Here is a 24,654-nt window from a genome sequence, read left to right as displayed (position 1 = left end):
GTTCTTTTAGAGTTTCTTTTAGGCAGATACTAACTATTAGAAGTGTATACTTTTAAAAGTATACACTTTTACACAATTAAAAGTGTATACTTCTTCTCACTTTCTTATGTGAAAGTTAGCAGACAGTAATATATTTTACTTTTTGCTTTTTTTTGTTGGTATGTTTTGTAGAGCTTTCAGTTATCAGTGCTTAAAGAATCTCCTCATTAGTTTCTAAGGTACATTGTTTTCCATTGCATGCATATACTGTAGTATACTTAACTAGGTCCTTATTGATGGGCACATGGGTTGTTCCCAGTGTTTTGCTACTACCAGCAGTGTATAGTGAATAACTTTGTACATACATAATTTCAGATGTATAGAAGTATATCTACACATTCCTGAAGGATAAGTTGCTGTAAATTTGATTGTTTGGTCAATTGTACTTTCATAGATTTTGTCAAATTACCCCGCTCAGGGTTGTACCATTTTGTACTTTGACCTGCAGGGCATGATAGTACCGGTTTCTTCATCATGATACTTACAAATTGTGTAACCAAATCTTTTCATTTTAAATAGATATAATTTATATGTTCTAAGACAGTGATTTTCAAATAGGGGTGGGAAGAGGTGAGATTATGAGACTTTAAAGAATGATGGCATCTATCAGTACATATTTGTCAGATATTTGGGTGTCTTCTATTTGTTGGTTTTTGTTGTAGGCATTGGGGATACTGTAATGGAGAAAGTGGACATAATGTTTAGTGAGACAATAAGTAAAAAATTGGAAAGATCGTTAGTAATGATGTACTATAGAGTGGGAGGTTAGGGGAAGTGGTAATTAAGATTGAATGCCAGGAGATGGTAGCAGAGCTGGGACCTGAAGAATAAGAAAGAACCAGCCATATGAAGAGTGGGAGGAAGATCTTTGCATGAAAAGGGTCAGAGTTCAAGACCCAAAAGCAGGAAAGAATTTGGTTGCTGAGTCTCATGTATAATGCAGAGCTGAATGAGATAAAGTCAGGGAGGTAAGCTAGGACTCCACTTCTTACTATGTAGATTTTTATAGGCCATGGTAACAAGTTTGAGTTTTACTCTTAAATGCTGTGGGAGGCCACTAAAAGGTCTTAAGCAGGAAAGAAACATGATATATTTTTTGATTTGCTATATTTGCTTCAGTTTTTTTACTTTTAATTTTGAAGTAATTTTATGTTTACAGTGAAGTGGCAAAGATAGTACAGAGTTCCCATATACCCTTTAATCAGCCCCTCCTAATTTTAACATATTACATAACCATGATGCATTTATCAGTACTAAGAAATGAACATTGGTATAATGTTATTACTAAATTACAGACTTTATTCAGATTTCCCCATAGTGTCTCATTCTTCTTTGATCTGCAACAGTTTCTCAGTGTTTTCTTATCTCTCATTACTTTGACTATTGAAGAATACTTGTGAGGTATTTTGTAGAAGTCTCTCAGTTTGGGATTGTCGTATGTTTTCTCATGCTTTGACCAAGGTTATGTATTTTAGGAAAGTATACAGAGGTGAAGTGTCTTTCTCAGTGCATCATATCAGGGACATACTGTCTTGATATGTCTTACATCTAGTGCTGTTAACTTTGGTCATTTGATTGAGTTGGTATCTGCCAGCTTTCTCTACTACAAAGCTTTTTCCCCCTCATATTCTGTCCTTACAAGCAAGTTACTAAGCCTAGACAATGGTCTGAGTGGGGGAAAGGGCATTGAGCCACAACTCCTGAAGGAGAGAGTATCAAAGAACTTGGGGGCATGGGTTAAGAACACCAGAGTAGTACAATAATTAATAAGTATTTGTAGGAACTATTTTGAGTTTATGCAAATATCCTTAAGGTTTCAGCAACTAATTCTATTTCATTTTATTTATTTATTTATTTATTTATTTATTTATTTTTGGCTGTGTTGGGTCTTCGTTGCTGCATGAGGGCTTTCTGTAGTTGTGGCGAGCGGGGGCTACTCTTCGTTGCAGTGCACAGGCTTCTCATTGTGGTGGCTTCTCTTGTTGTGGAGCACGGGCTCTAGGCATGTGGGCTTCAGTAGTTGTGGCACACGGGCTCAGTAGTTGTGGCACATGGGCTTAGTTGCTCCACGGCATGTGGGATCTTCCCGGATCAGGGATCTAACCTGTGTCCCCGGCATTGGCAGGTGGATTCTTAACCACTGTGCCACCAGGGAAGTCCCTCAGCAACTAATTTTAGCATTTATTAGGGGATAATGCTTGTAGCAATTAATGTAATTATTTTTTAAAAGAACATATGTGCCACTGTGTGTGGAGATGGATTTGAGGCGGGGTTGGAGAGGGATTTGATATGAGATCATCAGTTGATAGTACTGAATACAAGACAGAGTTGCTAGCCTGGGCTCAGGTGTTGGCAGTGGTACTAAAGCAGAGTAGATCAGTTCAGCATTTTTGTAGAGACTTGGTGATTGGATTGGAGAGGGGGAAGATTGGGAGAAAATTGATGCCCAAATTTTTGTTTTTTTACTTGATGGATATAATATTTTTATACAATGTTAAAATTAGTAGAGTATAAATGTATTAGTTATCTATTGCTATTTAACAAATTACCTCTAAAACTTAGTGGCTTAAAATAGCAGTAACTACTAATATCCCAGGGTTTCTGTGGATCAGAAATTCAGGAGCAGCTTAATCAAGTGGTTCTGATTGAGAGTCTCATGAGGCTACAGTCATCTAAAGGTTTAGCTAAAGCTAAAGGATGAGGTTTTTTAGGTGTCCCACTCACATGGTTGCAAGGTAGTGCTGGCTGTTGGAGAGAGATCACTGTCCTCAAGGGGCTTTCTCTTAGCAAAGGATATAGACAAACACACCATTACAATGCAGTATGAGTAGTGCTATGATTGAGGAGGTATATAGAATACTATAATGGGCGTTTAGTGTTAAGGTTATGGTTCAAGCAAAGCTAACTAAGGAATGATTAAGCTGAGACCTTAAGGATATGTAGGAATTAGTCAAGGAGAGGCAACAGAGTTCACTAGACAAAGGGGATAGCACATGTGAAGAGCAAAAGTGAAAAGGAACAATAGGTTTTTTGCTTGAACTGAGGGAGTTCATTCTAGTTGGAGGGAAGTGTGTGGTGAGGAATACTGGTAAGACATGAAGCTAGAGTGATAAATAGGGAGCCAAATCGTATAGAATCTTGGACACCAGTAAAAGAACCTGTTATCTCAAGATCTGTGGAGTACCATTAAAGTGTTTAAAGTTAGAGGGTGACAGAAAGAGATCTGAACTTTATTAAACATAGACACAGTGGTGTGCTGGAGCTGGCTGGTAAAGGCTTGCAAGAACCGATAGTTACAAGATGTTATGGAAAAACCTGAACGAACTTTTTGGCCACCCCAATAAATTTTCAGGAATTTTGTGGCACATTTGTTAAACAGCCATATTAAAAATTAAATTATTCAACATGATTAGACAAATTATGGTAGTAAATACTCAAACGTCATCATTTCCTAATTATTTTTACATTTTACTATTATCTGTGCTTTTGAGATTATTTATACCTATTGTATCTGTTTAGTGGAAATACCAATGTGTGCTACTCATGTTATATTCATTAATGTTCACTAATGTTATGTTGACTTGAAAGGAGCCATGATGGGAGTATTTACACCACATAAATTGGCAAACTACAAATCAGGGCTTGATTTATTGTTTTGTGGATTATCTAGACCAGAAGTTGGCAAACTATAGCCCATATCCCAAATCTGTCTGGCTGCCTGTTTTTGTAAATAAAGTCTTATTGGAATACAACCTTTCCCATTCATTTATATATTGTATATGGCCACTTTCACACTCCAGTGGCAGATAGAGTAGTTGTGATAGACTGTACGACCCACAAGTCTAAAATTATTTACTATCTGGCCCTTTAAGGAAAAGTTTTTGACTCCTGCTCTAGACTGTTAATGCAGATTAAAGCTTAAAAATGTGTTGTATCTTTAGTCTTTACATTATGAATAGAACAAAAATATTGAGGAAATCCTCTTTCAGTGTTTGATTACTGTTATCAAAATGATAGTAATTCTATTATCAGATAACTTGAACAAAAATTAACCAATGTTCATATCCATACTTCACTCTTTCCTCATTTTCAGTGGTAGATGACCTATGGATACAATAGTTAGGCAAAAATTAATGAAAGCATTCTCTGAGAGTATATTGACTACATAGAATTTATAATAGCATTATATATCTTATTAACTGTGTGTTGTATATTATACATCTATTTCAGTCTATATTAAAATATATAATAAATGTACATACAAACACATGTGTACACACGCACACGTACACACACTTGCTTGAGAGCTGTTTGTTAAGCACTTTCCAGCACAGCACTGGGTACAGAGACTACACTTTCTGGCCATATACAAATTGGCAAAATATTTAAAGCAGTATTTGCCTGAAGTGAAGTACCAGTATCATATCTAAGATTAAAACATATACATATATATATATTTTTTGAGTGAACTGTTTCTTTATTGTTACACAGTAGGGTCATTTACAACTTTTTACCATTGTAAATGGTGTTTTGATGTACATATAATTGTGTACACTTGTCTGAATATATATATATTTTTTAAATTTATTTATTTTTGGCTGCATTGGGTCTTTGTTGCTGCATGCAGGCTTTCTCTAGTTGTGGCGAGCGGGGGCTACTCTTTGTTGCGGTGCACGGGCTTCTCATTGAGGTGGCTTCTCTTGTTGCGGAGCATGGGCTCTAGGCGCACGGGCTTCAGTAGTTGTGGCATGAGGGCTCAGTAGTTGTGGTGCGCGGGCTCTGGAGTGCAGGCTCAGTAGTTGTGGTGCACAAGCTTAGTTGCTCTGCGGCAAAAAATATATTTTTTTTTAATTTAAAAGTTTAATTATTATATTTTTACTGAATTTAGTATTTTTTTAAATTTTTGATATTATGTTACTATCAGGTGCTAAATTTCTCCTATGGTCACCGTGGTGCACATTTTTGATACTAAATGATTGCTAAATTTCAACTGAAGTTAGTGAAGGAGCAAAATATTTTTGTATACCCCATTTTCCTCTGTCTTTCTTCATATTTTGTTACTTCTGGATCAGTATTATTTAGCATGGATATTGTAGAATACAATTTTAGAGCTTTTCATTTTTGAAATTTTGAAGTGGTAGAATTGATATTATGCTTTTCCTAGGAAGATTAGAATTATGATATAATCTAATTTCTATTACTCTCCTTTGTAGTATAATGTAAATACTCATTAAAATTCATTTTCTCAGAAAAAATGTAATTTTAAAAATATTATCTAGCTGACATACTCTTAGTGTTTATATTCCTGTTAATCTGTTGTCCTAGTTACGTGTTTGAAAGTTCTCAATAATTGTTCTTGGTTAAAAGATTAACAGCTTTCACAGTCACCAGTAATTTTAATAGTTTTAATTAAGTTAACTTTTAATTTAAAAGTTTGAGCAATATATATATATATATGTGTGGTTTTAAAGATGGAATGCTATTCTATACATTTATTCTTCATTTTATACCAAGTTCAGGATATAATGGCATTTTTTCTCTCATTTAATCATGGGTTTATTTGTCACCTTCTAAATTTGAGGCATGTTACAAGTGTTTATGTTTTATTAATGGTTTGGTTTATTATATGGTTTATTTTTGGTTTGTTTTGTTTACCACCCTAGAACAAGGAAGAAGTGATGGCTGTGAGACTCCGGGAAGCAGATAGCATAGCTGCTGTGGCTGAACTACAGCAGCACATTGCTGAGCTTGAAATCCAGGTAACACATGAAAATAATAAAGTACATGTAAAAATAATGCAGTTATTTCCCCTTCCCTCTGCACCTGAATAGTGACTTATGTCTTCATCCTAATGACTGTGCTTCTATTTTCAACACTTACTCATTTCCAAGTCCATTTTTTTCTATTGTGGTAAAAATACATGTATTGCGGTAAAATTTACAATTTTAATGTATACAGCCTGTGACATTAAGTACATTCTCGTTGTTGTGCAGCCAATTTCCAGAACTCTTCACCTTGCAAAACTGAAACTTTGTAACCATTAAACAACTCCCCATTCCCCTCTTTCCTCAACCCCTGGAAACCACCATTGTACTTTCTGTCTCTGAATTTGACTACTCTAAGTATCTTATATAAGTATTGATAAAATCATAGGATATTTGTCTTTCTGTGACTGGCTTATTTCACGTAGCATAACGTCATCAAGGTTCATTTATGTTGTAATATGTGTCAGAATTTCCTTCCTTTTTAAGGCTGCATAATATTCTGTTGTGTGTGCATACTACTTTTTGTTTACCCATTCATTCGTTGATGAACACTTAGATTGCTTCTACCTTTTGGCTATTGTGAATAATGCTGCTATGAATGTGAGTGTACAAATAGCTGTTTGAATCCTTGTTTTCATTTCTGTTTTCATTCATACCCAGAAGTGGAATTGCTAAATCGTGGTAATTCTATGTTTAATTTTCTGAGGAATTGTTATATTGTTTTCCACAGCAGCTGCACCATTTTACATTTCCACCAGCAATGCACAGGGGACTAGTTTCTCCACATCCTCACCAATACTTGTTAATTTTCTGGTTTTTTTTTTTTTAATACCCATTCTAATGGGTATGAAGTGGTATCTCATTGTGGTTTTGATTTGCGTTTCTCTAATGATTAATAATGTTGACCATCTTTTCATTGTGCTTATTTGCCATTATGTCTTCTTTAGAGAAATGGCAGTTCAAGTCCTTTGCCCAGTTTTTAAATGGGTTGTTGTTGAGTTGTGGAAGTTTCTTATATATTCTCAATGTCAATCCCATATCAGATATAAACAGATATTTTTGCAGATATTTCCTCTCATTCTGTGGGCTGCAGAATTTTCCTAGCACCACCCACTTTTGACTCTCTTCTTTCTTGTTGAACTTTGTTTTCAGTCTTTTTTTCTCAGTTCTGAGTGTTTGTATTCCTCTGAGCATCCAAGTTTTTTCGCTTTTTAAAAACTACTCAGCGTACAACAATGAATTCTAATCTATCTCCATCCTAGCATGTTTCCCCTAATCAATAATCTTACACCTTTAAAAAAAATTTTGAAGACAATAAACAGAAAAGTTCATAAAACAAAGCTACATTATAATATATATAAAAACAGTATCCATGTAACCACTACTTGGGTCAAGATACAGAATATTGCCTATATTCCAGAAGTCTACCCAATCACACCCTTTTCCCTTACCCCGAATTTTATAGCAGTGACTCCTCTGCTTTTCCTTTTAGTGGTGTCATCTTTGTATGCATCTCTCATCCACACAGTTTAGTTTTCCCTATTTCTGAATTTCGTATAGAGTTATGCTGAATATTTTCATTTATGTCTCTTCTTTCTTTGTTCAGCACTGTTTCAATGAGTCATGAATTTTATTGTTGCAACATGTTCCATTTCATGAGTATGTCACAGCGTACATATCCACTCTGATATTAGTGGTCATTTGTAAATTTCCGGATTGGGACTGTTATACACAATGCTGAGATCGTAAGCAATCTTGTACACTATACTGACTACGTGTGCACACGTTTCTGTAGCATGATGCCAGGTTGTGGAATGGCTGGGTCATAAAGCATGCAGATCTTCAGTTTTATTTTCCAAAGTGTTTGTACCACTTTAACTGCCAACCACAGCCTACGAAAGTCCTGTTGTTCCACATCCTCCCCAACACTTGGTGGTGTCAGATGCTTTAATTTGTGCCAGTCTGGTGGGTATGCAATGGTATTTCATCATGGTTTTAATTTGTATTTGCTGGATTACTAATGAGGTTGGCAGTTTGGATTCCATCTTTTATAAAGTGCCTATTAAAGTCTTTTGTGTATGTTTTTTCTTTAGGATTATCTTTTTCTTATGTACGCGTAGTTCTTTCTAAGTTGGTGTTACGTTTTACAGATGGCTACTCCCACTTTGTAACTTGTCATTTGTCGTTGTTGTTTTTAATTTATTGTGTCTTTTGATCAGTAGACCAGTATGTTTAATGGACAGTAGAGAACTCCTCCTGGAACTTGTACAGGAACTTCAAATTCAACATGTTTAAAATCAGATATGTTCCTATTCCAGCCAAAATGTTTTTATTCTTTTGTATCTCAAGTCTTGTTCAGTGGTATCATCTCGTATTGAATTATTCAGCTTAGTAGGAACTTCACTTACGCTTTTCTTAACATTATGCCATATTTATCAAGGCTACGTATGCAAACTTACAGCTTTACTTGAGAGTACCAAATTATTTTTACAAAGTGCTTCTGCTAGTTAACATTCCTACCAGCATTTCACCTGCTCACCTACTCATATAGATTTGCCTCCAGATAATTCTTAATAATTCATACAGATTAAAGTACCATGTCCGACTCTTCAATTTCTTCAAAAGATAAAAGTCGTGAGTAAATCTAAAACTAAATCGAAGGTAATTTTACTCATTTCAGAAACTTTAAAAGAAATCTTTCATGACCTTTCTATTCCGCCCTGCCACTCCCTTCATTCATCTGCCTTCGTCCCCACCTGAACGTCACAACTTCCTGTCCAGCTTCTTTTTCTCCAGCCTGAGCTCTTCCACAGAGCCACCAGAATTTTCTTTCTAAAACATAAAAACCTTATCTTTTCATTATTGTCCAAACTTGCACTTTTAGCCTCTTCTTTGACCATTACCACCCCATCCTCTCTCCCCACCTCCTACACACACACACACGCACACACACCTCTTTAGAAAGTTTTTATATTCTTTTAAAATTCTGTATCATTCTACATGCTGTTATGTCTTCAAAAAATTGCTGTGTTTTTCTGTATCCCCTAGTCCTCTGCTTGTTAGGTATTTCTGCTTACTGAGTTCTCCTTGGCTAGTTTGCTGTTAAGACATTTGATAAATGTGTTTTCAGTAAACATCTTAATGATTCAACCTTTATTCATTCATTTATTTATTATATGTAGGTTAAGATCCATATATAGATCTTTTGTTAAAACCTGAAACTCCTTTTCAATTATAAGAGTAATATATTTTAGGTTATTTTTATTCATGGAAATATCTTAGATCATTTTCAAGTTCCACTAGGGGGAGAACTCAACTTAGTCAAATATTTTTGTACTTCAGATCTCTTCAGACCAACTCTTCAAATTACTCTTGCTCTCTTGTGAATAAAACTTTTTCCCACAAACCAAATTCTTTCAAACCCTTCATTTAATAAATTACATGATTATGTAATTAGCTATTGATAAAATTAAAGCCTGCTTTTTTAAATGTAGTTATGAAAATTGTACTTTTGTGAATGTCTCATTTAGGTGAGGAAATACTCATTTTTATACACACTGTAGCATTCTGTAGTAGATATACTTATGAGGTTGAAGTTTATTAAATTTATTTTCAAAGATCCTTCAGTCAACTTGAAACTTTCAGGTCTGGTTTAAAGTTCACAATCACCACCCTCCCCATGTTAATCTGAGATGACTACATTTGTAATACACTTAATGTTCTTTATAATAATGCCTTTTCCACCATCTTTGGAGGAGCTGGTTTATATTAGTGTCTCAGAGTGAATTTAACCTTTTTTAAAGTGTAGCAGCTTTCAGGTTTTAGCCATTTTCCTGAACTATTTGTAAAAGTTATTGCTGAGGTTTCCTCTTTCTCAAACAGAATGACACTTCTTAATGGATTTTAGTCACCATCTACTGTAATGCTTATTTAGAGCAGATCATACCCCTATAATAGAATTAAGAGGTTGAACTCCAAGGTGCCATGAAATATTTAAAAATATGATATCATGTATATCATTTTAATATATTTTGACAATTCAGAGTTATCATTATGAACTTTAAATACTGTATAATCTCACTTCATTCAGACCTCTATTGTTTTCTTACATAAAGCTCCTTTGGCCAAATTTCTATCTAAAATAATATTCATATCCTAATCACTATACTCTTCTGCTGCTTTATATTTCTTCAAAACAATTATTTCTTGCCATAAATTATACATGTTGTTGTTGTCCACATCCCCCACCAGAATGGAAGCTCCGTAAGAGAGGAATTTTTGCCTGTTTTATTCAGCTGCTGTATTTCTCAGTGTTGGTATATAATGCTTAGTATATAACCATCATTCAAATATTTGTATTTGAAGAAATTAATATAATAATTTGCTTATCTGTTGTTTTTACAGTAAGTGATTTTTAATGTATGTAATTTGAGTATTCAAATTTTTTAAATTCAGAGATTATCACTGTATTCACACATGCATCAATTTGCATTTTTTTTATCATTAGGTCACTACTGGCTAGGAAGGATAAAATGAATTCAGACTCTGCCTAAGTGCATTTATCATTATACAGAAGGAATGATTGAGTCTGGGTCCCTTCTTTGCAATATCATTGAGTAGAATTTAAACCTCTGAAAATTTATGTACATTTATTGGTGTTAATGGCTTTAATTACATGTGAGAGGATGCCAGTTATCTTTTAAAGGAGAAATTTTTTTCTTCCTACCTGTACATATACTTTACAAGCTAATTGAATGGCTCAGGCTAAGTGGAATTTCTATAAGTAGCCTGCAAAAATAAATATGACATACCCTGATCAGAATAGAAAGAGTCAATAAATTTAATTATTATTGGGAACAAGAGGATTTTAGAATCCTAAATAACTCTGTGGTCACAACTTTTATCTTTCTGTTTTCTTATAATTGCTAGAGATTTTGTTGGTTGGTTGAGAGTATAGATTTTGAAGACAAACTACTTATTAGCTGTCTTGTCTGACAGGTTATTTAACCTGATTTTGAATTTACTCGTTCAAAACTAAGAATCCTAAGGTTATCTGCTTTAGAGTTGGTATTAAATGAGAAAGCATGTGTCAAGTGTTCTTTCTTCCCTAACTAGTTTCCAGCAAATCAGCTTATCAATGACCTTTTATAAAAGATTACACTCAGCGTTGTAAGGGCTTCCAAAAATTACAACCAGAATGGAAAGTGCAGAAAGTCTTTTGAGTTCCCTTCAAGATAGTGTTTACCCACTCCAGATAATGAATATATCCCTTTCCAAGAATTAGATAATAGCTGCAAATTAAGAATTGTTTTGGGGCTTCCCTGGTGGCACAGTGGTTAAGAATCCGCCTGCCAATGCAGGAGACACAGGTTCGAGCCCTGGCCCGGGAAGATCCCACATGCCGTGGAGCAATTAAGCCCATGTGCCACAACTACTGAGCCTGCACTCTAGAGCCCACGAGCCACAACTACTGAGCCCGCGTGCCACAACTACTGAAGCCCGTGTGCCTAGAGCCCGTGCTCCACAACAAGAGAAGCCACTGCAATGAGAAGCCCGCGCACTGCAAGGAAGAGTAGCCCCCACTCGCCGCAACTAGAGAAAGCCCGCATGCAGCAACGAAGACCCAACACAGCCAAAAATAAATAAATTAATTAATTAATTAAAAAAAAAAAAAAGAATTGTTTTGGCTGATTTTTTTTTTTTTTGATTGAACTTGTTTCTGTCCAGTGTAAGCCCTGTTTAACTTACTCTTCATTTTTTATGTATTTACCATGTTTTACCATATTATCTGTAACTTTATTTCTTCCAGAATACTAATAATTAAAGTATTAATAGCTAGCTAGCATCATTGAATACTTAAAACATGCCAGGCAGTACTATTAGCCATTTAAATATATTCACTTATTTAATCTTTACATATGACATTATTGTTAATATCCCCATTTTATAGTGGAGGAAACTGAAGCATAAAGAAGATTTTTAAATGAGATTTTGTTGTATGTTTAAGAACCCACTCTAACTTAAATTCTTTCCAGGATTAAAATGAAATTTTTTTTCTTTAGTATTACAGGTACTGTCATGTTAGTTATATGGATTTTCTTGGTAGATCAACTGCCTCCTATAACTTTGTTACTACTGGTTCCCTTTTCCTCACTTAAATCTTTCAGTAGCTTCCCATGGCTTTCGGGACACAGTTCAAATTCTGGCTGTACGCACGAGCCCCTTCCTGCTCTGATGCTTGCCTCCCTTTCTAGCTTCATTTCCCACTTTTCCCACCATATACCTGTGCTTGAGCCATAATAAACTAGTTAAGAACTCTTTAAATATGTCATTGAGATTCACTCTGTTTTTCTCCTCTCCTCCTTTGATCTTGCTTATCATTTCAAAGGTCAGGTTAAGTTTGACATGCTATGATCAGCCTTCCCTGATGATGCCAATCCAGCCAATTTTGTTGTGTCTCTGCTGCTTAACCCCCTCTGTTATAGATCTCTCTTATACCATCTCACATTATTTTAATCATTCTCATTTAAAAGCCTAGATGTGAAGAACAGATTAAATTATTAATTTAAATGGGGTATCAGTTTCAATTCAACAGATACTTACGGGGTACCTACTATGTGCTAGTCACTACTCTACACACTTTATAAGAATTAGTGAACAAAACACACAAAAAGTCCCTTTCCTCATCAAGCTTAATGGTAGAGGAAGAAGTAGGATGAACAAAATAAATGAATCGTATAGTGTGTAATTTAGAAGATGATGAATACAATGGAGAGAAAAATGTAGGAAAAGGAGAGGGTTGGGGTGTTGAGCGTAGGGTACCATTGCTATTTTAAATAATGTGATCAGGCAAGGCTCGCTAGAAGGGGATATTTAAACAAAGATTCATGCAGATTTGTGATAGAAATACCCTGCTAAGAGAATAGTAAGGACAAAGGACCTAAAGCCAGGGGCATCTCTGAGTCCCTGAGTGGAGTAAGAGAGGAAGTTAGAGGAAGTATGAGAGGTAAATAGGGCAGATTATGTAGGGCCTAAGAACTGTGGCCCTTCTCTGAGTAAGGTAGAAAGTCATGGGAGGGTTTTGAGCATAGGAGTCATCAGTTAGATGACATTTAAACCTATTAAAAGGATTCATTTGAACTTGATTCAGAAAAAAATGCTTGTAGGAATTCATAGTATCTAGATGGGAGGAAATGGTGGTTAAAAATTGTTTCCTCCTCCTCTTAGTGGAATTTTCCACCTTTATTCTATTGATCCAAATGTTATTTATTAGTTGAGGACTTTATTTTTACGTTAACGCTAAATCACACTTTCTCCACTTTCCAAGTGGTGGAGCAAAACACAGAAAAGTTAATTTTTGCTCAGTTAGTTGAGGAAAATAGATGAAAATTGAACCCAAGCCTTGTGATATTTAACCTGAATTGAGTTTGTGTTTTGATTTTTATAAAGATAAACATATTAATTTGTCATAACCATATTAAAAGCTTCTGTGGGCTGAGCACATCTATAAAGTTAATGCTGCTTTGTTATAAATAATGAAAAGTTTTAAGTTTAAAACAGTTTAGTTCTACGCAAATCCAACTTTGTGTTCTTTTCCTGGTACCCAGTAACATTTACCCATTTTCATTACTTTGCCCAACAGATAACCTCTAGGGATGCCTCAGATGGGCAATACCCCAACCGCTATTGGCTTAAGAAACACCCACTCAAAATTCTGTTCTGACATAAAATGAGGGAGTTAGATTTAAATCAGTGTGCCCAGCTCAGTATGCAGTTTTGACAGAGATAGAGAGGAAGTGATAAAAATCTTTACCATTTAACAAAAAAAAGTTTTAATAATGTAAAATTACAATGACATTACTAAAGGATGGAGTTTAGCATGAAGCTTTGTGATCAGTTTGTGCTTTCTAATTTCCTGAGCTCATTTGTTAATAGTTTCACAGCAGGTGGTAGTTTATATGCCACCTCTTGACTAACAAACTTCTTTTTGGAGGACTTTTTTTTCCCCCTTTAAGTACAGTGGTTTCTGTTTTGAGCAACTTATTTAAACATTAAAATATTTTTCAGTTTTCTTTAATGATTTTTCTCAAAATTTTAAGCATTTTTAAATTAGAAAAATAACTTCTATAATCTTATCTAGTCTTAATGCTGATTCTCAACAAAGGGAGTTAGGTATACAGAATATTTTACTCAGCTTGCTATCTGGTCATTAGGTATTAAAAACTATGTCAAAAAAAATTTTTTTTTTTTTACTGAAGTGCTCAGAGATGATTCTCTGATCTCCAACTTTAGTATGCACTTAAATATAAAGAGATTAAGTATCTAGAGGTTTTAAAATTTGCTGTATCTAGGAATGAAGGATATCATTCACTTACCCAAGACCAGCTCATAATAGTATCTAAAGAATTAATGAAGATAGGTTAGACCCTTAAAGTACCATGCTACCAGTGATCATCTTAGTGTTATTAAAATTAGTTTAGGGAATTCCCTGGCAGTCCAGTGGTGAGGACTTGGCACTTTCACTGCTATGGCCTGGGTTCAATCCCTGGTAGGGGAACTAAGATCCCTCAAGCCATATGGCGTGGCCAAAAAATTTATTTAATAAAAATAAAAATCAGTTTATGTACACCTATCACACAGATCTTGGTTTCTAATACCATTCTCCAATAACAGAAACCAAGGTTCCTGAGAGAAATAGCTGATCCCAGGACTAGAACAGGAAATGTACAAGATGAGCCTGGAGTATCTTGCAGTGTCAGAAAGTAAGGAAGTGTTCCAAAACAAAACAAAACAAAACAAAACCCTACATTAACAGGAATATGTTAAAGGGACAAAGAGGAGCCAACTGAAAAAGCTCCCAGTGGCCAAAGGTGGAACAATATTTAAAATAGGAAAAAATAATTAACATAGTAGTGGATTATAATTCAAGGTATAAAATAAATATCCATGGATCCATACTGATATCAATAATGATTGAATAAATTAATAAATGAGGAAGAAGAGATAAATCTCTATGCAGAAGAATTCCAAATAACTTTTGTAGATACTCTGCCTTCAGAAGGGAAGCATAAATTTCTGTTCTTTAAGTGTAGCCTGTGCACAGTGACTTCCTTCCAAGGGGTCCAGTATGGAAAGGGTAAGGAAAAAAAGTAACTTTTTTGGAGAAACCTGACAAACACTACCTCACCCAGATGATCAAATCAGCATCAACAGTTGTAAATCACATTGCTAGTAATATACTCTTGATAGGATGTGACGAAATGGCACTTTACCTCTGTGGTCTTCCAGTAACCCATAATCACATTCTTACTATGAGAAGAATATCAGACAAATTTCGATAGTAGGGCATCTGGCAAAACACCTGACCAGTACTCCTCTAAGCTGTCAAGGTCATCAAAAACACGGAAAGTCTGAGAAACTGTCCCAGCCAAAAGGAACCTAAGGAGACATGACAACTAAATGTAGTGTGGTATCCTGCATAGGATCCGAGAACAGAAAAAGGACTTTGGGTTTAAAAAAAAAAAAAACCTAAGAAAATCTGAATAAACTTTGGACTTTAGTTAGTAACAATGTATCGATATTAGTTCATTAATTGTAACAACATGGAAGATATTAGTAACAGGGGAAACAGTGCAAGGGAGTATATAGTACTCTTATCCTCTCAATTCTTCTGTAAATCTAAAACTGTTTGAGGAAAGTCTGTTATAAAAAATAGTTTATAGGAATTTCCTGGCGGTTCAGTGGCTAGGACTCCACACTTTCACTGCCAGGGGCCTGGGTTCAATCCCTGGTTGAGGAACTAAGATCCCACAAACTGTGTGGTGTGGCGAAAAAAAAAAAAAAAAAACAAAATTTTTTTTAAAATTAAAAAATAGTTTATATAATTCCACGGTTTTTAGGAACCCCTGGAATTAGATAGAATTTTAAGTATTGGTCACAAAATTTGATCTGTTTTTAATTAAACTGATTTATAAGAAATATTTTCTAGCTTTTGGACCTTGTGCAAATGCTGGTTTTTCATGTGTGTATTTAGCTGATCCTGTAAGAAACATCACTTTAACGATGTGTGGGATGGATGTATTTCTCTTCTGAAATGGAATTAAATCAGTCTTAGTAGTGAGAAAAAAATTTTGATTTATTTCCTCCCTTCCATACTTTTCAACTTACCTTATTATTTCTTAAAAGTATTTATATGTACTTTTTTTCTAGTTACTAAAACATAAAGAATAGTCAAACCTTTTTGTCTGTGACTTGAAATTACAGGAAACTGTTTTAGAAACTTACCAATAGTACATGATATGAGTATGATTTGGTTTTAGATGTTTCAAATGAGTCACCTTGAAGTCATGGAGAGGCTACCATTTACCACATTTACTATTCTGATTAATTTTTCTTAAGGCAAAGTACAAATCAGTAAAAACTTCCTAAAGTTTAGTGATTGCTATTGGTGTTTCAGTAAGGTTATGTTGATTAATCACGGTGATTGCTTATCGACTGTCACAGACTTACTCAAATCATTGTGTTTTCTGCTACTATCATCATCTCATATGCAGTTATAATTTGCTTAATATAGTTTGCTTTAATTGAAAATATCAAATTAGAACTCAGAAATTTTGTTCCTGCTGCTGCAAGTTAATATGGTTGCCTCTGTGACCGTTGAACATAGTTTCATAATATAGCCTTGAAAAAAAGCATTATTTAACCTTTAAAATAGTCAAGGTGATGCCTTTTAATGGTCTCTAAAATAGTTTAACTTTTACAGAGGAGAGAGAGAGCTTGTATATATCTTTGTGTAGCATAATCTCTCTTTTCGTTACATTTTCTCATCTGTGGGTGTAATTTAAAATATTTTTTTAATGTAAGCTTTACACTTGCATTTGAGACTAAGCAACCTGCATTGTGTCATGACCCTTCTAATACCACAAACCTTCTGTAATACTACTCCCAGCGAAAAACCCACATCCTATGTATAACCTTAGATTTATTTTGAAATCTCTATGAAGAGCACACAGAGAGATTACTAATTGTTTCTGTTATTTCCTTTAAGGGTGTGATGTCTATTTGTAAACCATGTTTTAAGTTTTACTTTGTCAGGCTTAAAATGTTAAAGTATATTAAGTACTGGTTTCCTATTCTAAAATTACTATATAAAAGTTTAATAACTAACGATAAGTTTCAGTTCAGAATTGGGTGGTATGTTAGACATCTGTAGGGTGTTCAAGAAAGGAGAAAGCAATGGTACTTGGAATAGCCAATATTTCTAATACCACTGGCCAGCACAGTACTAGTAAACAGTTGCAAATTTAAACAATAAGCAACTTTTTTTCCCGTTTTATTCCTGTTCTTTTATTATTTCCTTTTGTCTATTTTAGCTTTGGTGTGTGTTCTTTATGTAACTTCTTAAGATGGATGCATAAATCTAACATTATTATTTAAAAACGTGGATAACTACTCATTATTAGGAGAATGGTTAAACCATAGTAGATCCATATTTGGAAAAGTCTGTATCTTTAAGAAAGAATAAAGAAAGATCTGCGAGACATAATAATGAGAAAAAATATAGAATGTAGTGATAATTCCATTTGTGTGTGTTAAAAAGTACGTGTGTGTGTGTGTGTGTGTTTAAGTAGATTGGGATGTCTGCTGTGATACCTATCAAAGCTCCCTCTGGGGAGCGTAAAGGGCTTGGTGCAAAAGAGAAAGGGAAACTTCACAGTTTTTATACCATATGAATTTATATGATTACCATTATAATTTTTTAATGTACATACATTAAAATAACTTGAGGTAACCATTGCTAGAATGGACATAAGAATGAGCGCTTCCAAATAATTATTGGAAAACAGCAATGTAGAAAACTTGGTCAACCTAGCAAAAATGCCACCCTCCTTCTCTGGCCTTAAAGTTTTTGAGTTGTCTGGCTCCTGCCTACTTCTCTGACTGCATCGTAAACCACACTCCCCTTCACGTCATGCTCTAGCAACACCGACTTTATTTTTGTTTCTAGAACCAAAAGCTCATTCATTCCTACAAGCTTTTGCTCTTGCTCTTCCCTGCATTTGGAATGCTATGCTCCTCGATCTTCCCATGGCTGGTTCCTTCTCATCATTTATATCTGAACTTAAAAGTCACCAACTCATAGAGATTTTCACTGACCACCTTTGTAAAGTAGGACCCTAATGCCGTAACTCTATTTCATCATTGTGTTTCATACTATTTGTAGCTCTTATTAGTGTCTGAAATTACCTTCACTTTAAAAATCAACTCACACCCACATGTAATATATTAGAACCTGGTTTGTCTTACATACTGCTGTATGCCTTGTGCCTGGCATGTAACAGGTTATCAAAAAATATTTGTTGAATGAATCTTAGGCGGCAGCCATGTACATGAGAATTTAATATTATTATGCCATAAGAACAGGTAGGTTCAAAGTACCTTTTTTTTTATTGAAGTATAGTTGATGTACAATATTACATAAATTTCAGGTGTAAAGATTCATTTGTTTAAATGCTGCCCCAGAGGTGGACTGAAACCGATCCCATAATTTCCTACCTCAACCGTCTAACAAAATAGTAAATTTTTTTTTAAAGGCAAATACTTTCCCACTAAAAGCAGCCTGAGAGGAAAAGGATCTTAGCCTAATGCAATAAACTTTAAAAGTGACAGCTAAGGTAGTGGGAAGCAGCCGCATAGCACAGGGAGATCAGCTCCGTGCTTTGAGACCACCTAGAGGGGTGGGATAGGGAGGGTGGGAGGGAGAGAGACGCAAGAGGGAGGAGATATGGGGATATATGTATATGTATATGTATAGCTGATTCACTTTGTTATAAAGCAGAAACTAACACACCATTGTAAAGCAATTATACTCCAATAAAGATGTTAAAAAAAAAAAAAAAAAGAGACAGCTAAGGAAAGAAATAAACTATTTAAGAGCAGAGAGGCCTAGCAGGGCTTGGCTTCTAACCTCAACTATCTCCCTCTCTCCTATGTCACCACACTGTATATATAGGTAAGTCAGCAAAACCCCCGGAAGATTCAGTCATATCCCAAATGTGGAGAGAAGGAAAATGAGTATGACTGAGAAGTTGTAGAAACTTCTAGAAGGAACAACCCAGTGAAGGAGATTAGAAAGTGAACATCTGAATGTTAATTAAAGTGAAGGCCCTGGGACAACACACTCTATTTGGGAAATGATCTGAATCCTAAAACCCGGGTTTTGGCATGTATTCCCCCCAATTAGGTAATACAAAATAGCTAACAGAATCTCAGAAGAATAAACAGTGCCCCTGTTAGCCAGGTTCTTCTTTTCCCCATGCTATCCCTCAGCCCATAGAAAAATGGGAACAAACTTGAGCTTGGAGGGCACAGAAAATAGATTTTAAATATGATGGAAAGAGAGTTAATAAGTAACTCATATCATTAGAGCATTTAGAATATCTGGACAGTCACCTAGCCATGAGCATGATGAGAAGAAATGGCACAACAACTTGGTTTCTATTATTATAGCAGAGAAAAGAGAAAGAAATACTATTCAGAAACATCCCAACCAAGAAGAAAGGAAATTCAAGGATAAGAGAGGAATTACAATTACTTCATACTGTAAAACAACTAACCGTGAATTTAGTAAAATTAAGAAATCAAAAGATAAGATAATTAAAAAGTACACTGAGGTAAGAAGGAGGGGATTGTACCACTAAGGGAATAAATTGAAGCCCAATACACCATTGCAGAAACCACAAAAGAATAGCCTATTCAATGGACAATGCTGAAAATTGGAATATTGGCATAGAAGAAAAGCTTGAGATAATAATCACAATGAATATAGAGGTTAAGAATGAAAAACAAGTATATTAGCTAATGCTTATGGATGACAGACAGATAATCTAACACTAAGAATAATTGGTATCCCACAACAAATAGAAAGAAGATATATTCAAAAATAAGCAAGAAGAGGTCCTTGAAATTAATGAAGATTCAAAGATGCAAATTAAAAGAAAACCTTGTGTTCTAGGAAAATTTGACGCAGAATGCTCCTTAAACACTTAGAGCAAATTACCTACAAAGTTGTATGGGAAGATTAAGACTTGTCCTCCAGATTTCTCACAGCATATTCAATGCCAGAAATCAACAGAGCAATGGCTATGCTGCACTCTCCAATATGATAGCCACTAGCCAGCCAATGTGGTCATAGCCTCATTTTGCACAGTAGCTACTAGCTAACATATTAGACAGTGTAGATGGAGAACATTTCCATCACCACAGAAAGTTATCTTAGTACTAGTCGACAACATTTTGAGTTTGGCTGACCCAAAAATATTATAGCCAAACAATGTGTCATCCAGATATTTTGAAGAAATAGGTTGTCATTTTCCAGTGTGAAAAGATTGCTAGGATACTACTCTCATAATCTTGAAAAAATTACTGGATAGTGAAATCCAGCTTAAAACAAGTCAAAATAAAGAACTGTGAAATGTGGGCGCTATTTGAAAAGATGGGTGGTAAATGTTGAATCTGTTTAAATACAGAACTAATACTAAACAAATATGGGAATAATGATTACAAGTGAGAGAGGTTTTTTTTGGTTTTTTTTTTAATATTTTATTTATTTATTTATTTATTTTTGGCTGTGTTGGGTCTTTGTTTCTGAGCGAGGGCTTTCTCCAGTTGCGGCAAGTGGGGGCCACTCTTCATCGCGGTGCGCAGGCCTCTCACTATCGTGGCCTCTCTTGTTGCGGAGCACAGGCTCCAGACGCGCAGGCTCAGTAATTGTGGCTCACGGGCCCAGTCGCTCCGCGGCATGTGGGATCCTCCCAGACCAGGGCCCGAACCCGCGTTCCCCGCACCGGCAGGCAGACTCCCAACCACTGCGCCACCAGGGAAGCCCGAGAGAGTTTTTTTTTAAATAAACTTTGACAGTGTAAAAATAACATAGCTAACAAACATCTGGAAGTGGAGGGAGAGGGGATATGAAAGCAGGTATAAATGTACTCATATCCCAGCAAGATAGTCAATCAATACCACATACATTTAAAGCATGTAATAAAAATGCAGACTTCTAACATCTTAATGTTTTTTTGTTATCTCTTAAATTTAGAGGTTTTTTTTTAAAAAAGGAAATTACCTCTCTTATATTGAAGAAACACTTGGCATTCACTGTACTTTCTTTTCCTATTAATTTTAGCTAATATTTAATGTTTAATTTTCATTTTTGTATTTTTAGCACTGCCCAAGTTGCTTAAGGCAAACATATATAATTTTACAGAAACAATTATTTTTCTTAAAAAAAAAATCTGGCTGCATGTATTCCAAGATGTTAACATTGATCAATTCTGAGGAGTGTGAATAGAAATGATTGTTACTCTCTTTATGTTTTTTTTTTCAATTAAAATATTTTTCCTACTTTTTTCTACTGTATTAATCACAGCCAGGCCAGACCACCTCATTGAAATTGTTGAGGAAGGAAATTAATTTTATAGGATGAGTTACTAATTTGAAATTTATAAAGTATTATTGATATTATCTTTACATGGGCTGTCTTTGATTTATCTTTTGTTTTGTTTTGTTTTGTTTTCGCTGAGCTGCACAGCATGCGGGATCTTAGTTCCCCAACCTGTACCCCCTGCAGTGGAAGGCGAATTCTTAACCACTGGACCTCCAGGGAAGTCCCCCTATCAAGTTCTAATACTCTAATAGTCTAATAAGTTGATAAAGATGCTTTTTGGCAAAATCAGCTCTGCATGGATCCTTTAAACAGGCCACAGAAAAAAGCATGTTTTATCCATGAGGTGAATATACAAGAGCCATGTATATGGTCATCTGAAGCTAAGGAAGGTACATGAGAAATTTTGACAGCTGAGGACTGAACTTCCCAACTTTGGCTTACTAACACTCTACAGAGGGTCCAGAAAAAGATAAATGAGTAACGTAAGCAACACCAATTTTGGAAAAATAATTCTAGCACATATCCTGCTGTGATTTGTCTTACAATTAAGGCACTAGGAATGAAATCTGGTTTCTATCCCTGGCTAGCCACGTGATCCTTGACAGGTAAGCCACTAGTCTGTCTAATCTTGTAGTGTTGTTGAGGCCAGGCTGTGCTTAGATCAAACCACCTGTGAGGACAATAATCAGGTAAAGCACCAGGCCAAAAGAGAGGGCTTATTATTAGTCTGTCAGTCTGGAGAAAATCTGGCTAAGAGAAAGAAGTGGTGATAAGAATCCAGAGGATGGAAATAACAGGCCTAGATCGTAATCGTCATCAAGCTGGGAGAAGACAGTCTAGAGAAATAAAAGTGATGGGTGGTAGAATGACAAAGCGATGAAATGATGTTTGCATAGATCTAGAAAGGCTTTTTGTAACTAATTCTTCAAAAGTCTTGGTTTCCCAAGACAGTACTCCCCAAAAGGGTTTGTCAGGTGTTAACTCAGCCTGGCATAACAGTGTTTATCCTTAGTAAATGGGTTACATTACCATATATCCTTTCCTCATAAGGAAAAAGTGAGACAGAAGCTGCTTTACAGTGCACAAGAGTACCTATTTGGAGTTTAAGTTTGTGGTATTAGAAACAAAAAACAAAACCAAGAAACAAAAATAGAGATAAATCTTTCACTGAGATGATAACCTCCGTGACATGGAATATAAGGGTATTAAAATATGACAGTTCCACCTCTCCAGAAGGTGAATCACATTTTCTTCAGTTACACAGTTTTCCAGCTGTGAGCACTCTCTCAGTGAGCAAGATAAAGCTTAATGAGTGGTTGTTCCATGCTTTCTTTTATGACAAGTCTTCTCTTTCTTAGAGATTTCTTTGTGATGAACACTATGCTTTTCCCAGAATTTAAAGTCATCTACCTACTTTATAGAATATTTTTACAAAGAGACAAATGACAGGCTGAAAGGGTTTTGTGTGTTTCAAGTGATGTTAAATATAGAGAGTTCTTTGGACCTCATAGGAGTGAAATGTTAAACACATTAACCTATTAATAAAAGGCAAAAAATCATAACTGCTAATATTTATTATGTTTATCTTTTACCAAATACATATAAATAATAGAATAAATAGTTACAAGAGTAATATATAAAATGCTGTATTCCTATAAATATTCTGAGTCTTTGGCTTCAGATATTTAAATTTCTGTGCCCATCTCTTCTATATTTACTCCCTTGACCCAACCAACCATTAAATATACATTATATTAGTTTTACTCTGTTACCTGTTTGATTTGAAAAAAAAGGAATAAAAACAGTACTTGTTTTCGTTCGAATGGGAAATTTTTCTATTTCAGCTTTGACTCTTAAAATATCAACAATATCATGAAAAAAAAAGGCAAAAGTACTACTTTAGATTAAAAAAGGCTAAAGAGATATAAAAACCAAATGTAACCATGAACCTTGGTTCAATTGTGGATAATAATAAAACATTTTGGGCCCTTTTAGGAAAGTTTGAATAGGAAGTACATGTTTAATGATGCTGTGAAATTACTATTAATTTAGGTGTTGTAAGGACATTTGGTTACTTACTCTTAGGAGATGCATGCTGAAATATATAGTAGTGAAATGTCATATCTGCAATTTACATTCAAATGTTTCAGAAAATACACAAGTAGGAAAAACAAAAGCAAATGTGGCAAAATAGTAATTGGTGACTATAACTAAGGGGTATATGGGTATTGTACTATTATTTCAGCTCTTCTGTAGATTTGAAAATTTTAAAAATTAAAAAGCTAGAGAAAAATTTTGCAAGATGTTAATGATAGACTAGATGCTTTTATATTTCATACAGGGTGCTTTCTACTACCTTCATCTACACATCTAGTATATTAAGTAGGTGTTAACTGGTCAAATTCTTCAAAAAAAAAAAAACAAAAACAAAACCAAAACCCTCTAAGCAAATTATCTGGTTGTATAGAGCATTAAAAAGCCTATGGCTTGAAACGCAGCTTTTTAAAATCTGCTATCTTCCTGTCTAAGGAAGTGTCCTTCCTGTGGCAGGGTAGGGGTAAGTTATAACCAGCCTTAAAAACATAGATAAAGAAACAAATAAACAAGAATGGACTCTTAGGCATGCCTATTACAATTTCTCTTTTAAAATGAGGCTAATTCATGAATTTAAACAAACCAGGGCCCCTGCCTCCTCTTTTCTCACTGCCACAATATTTTTTAATGTTGTCCACTGCTAAACCACACTTTTCTCTTAAACACTTGTTCAAAGCAACTTAACGTATTTATCTCAGTTTTGCTGCAACATAACACGCAAAAACATGCTGCTTAGAGCTATACAGTAAACATTTCATGTTTTCGCTTCAATCTTTTAGCTTGATATGCGTTACCATACTTAACTGTTCAACCTTTTTAAATAGTATGTTGGAGTACAGTAGACGTAGGTGAAGGTATTTCTAATTAAAATTTCTGCTGTGACTTAACACAAATACATAATTCTCTTATTTCCTGCTGACCACAGCATTTATGATGTTTCAATCAACAGATTGAAAATATTCAGGTAACAGAATATTTTACACATCCTGAGCACAGTCCATCTCTACCTCATCCTTTCTGTGATTAGAGCTCCCAAAGGTTGCAGGGACAAAAACAGGTGAAGGTATATGCCGAAGGTCGTTAATCAACAGTCTAGGTAGTTGAACACCAGAATCACTGCTCTAAGTAAAATATTCCTCTAGACACATTTATATGTGTTATATTAAAGAACATAGCTTTGGGGCTATAACAATCTGTTACCTGATAAAAAAAAGTTTAGGGAATTGGACTCCATATTTCCCTTATTTATTGCCATATCTCCTCATAATATTGGTACTTTAAGTTTTAAAAGAATTATTTTGTTGGTCTCCA

At 34.9% G+C, this 24,654-nt stretch overlaps 1 protein-coding gene across 10 annotated transcripts in view; it reads left to right on the top strand.

Annotated features, from left to right (window-relative positions):
* Positions 1-24,654, top strand: part of EVI5 (ecotropic viral integration site 5) — a 227,345-nt gene that overhangs the window by 161,101 nt on the left and 41,590 nt on the right. For all 10 annotated transcript variants that reach the window (XR_005019724.1, XM_036850975.1, XM_036850955.1 and 7 more), the window contains one exon: positions 5,703-5,798. Coding sequence is in view for 9 of the 10 variants with exons in the window: in XM_036850975.1 (XP_036706870.1) it covers positions 5,703-5,798 (96 nt within the window). In the remaining variant the exon portion in view is untranslated. The remainder of the gene's footprint in view (positions 1-5,702; positions 5,799-24,654) is intronic.

The sequence above is a fragment of the Balaenoptera musculus genome, chromosome 1 (genome assembly GCF_009873245.2).
Source record: "Balaenoptera musculus isolate JJ_BM4_2016_0621 chromosome 1, mBalMus1.pri.v3, whole genome shotgun sequence".
NCBI classification, from domain to species: domain Eukaryota; kingdom Metazoa; phylum Chordata; class Mammalia; order Artiodactyla; family Balaenopteridae; genus Balaenoptera; species Balaenoptera musculus.
This window is presented reverse-complemented; position numbering and strand designations above follow the sequence as displayed.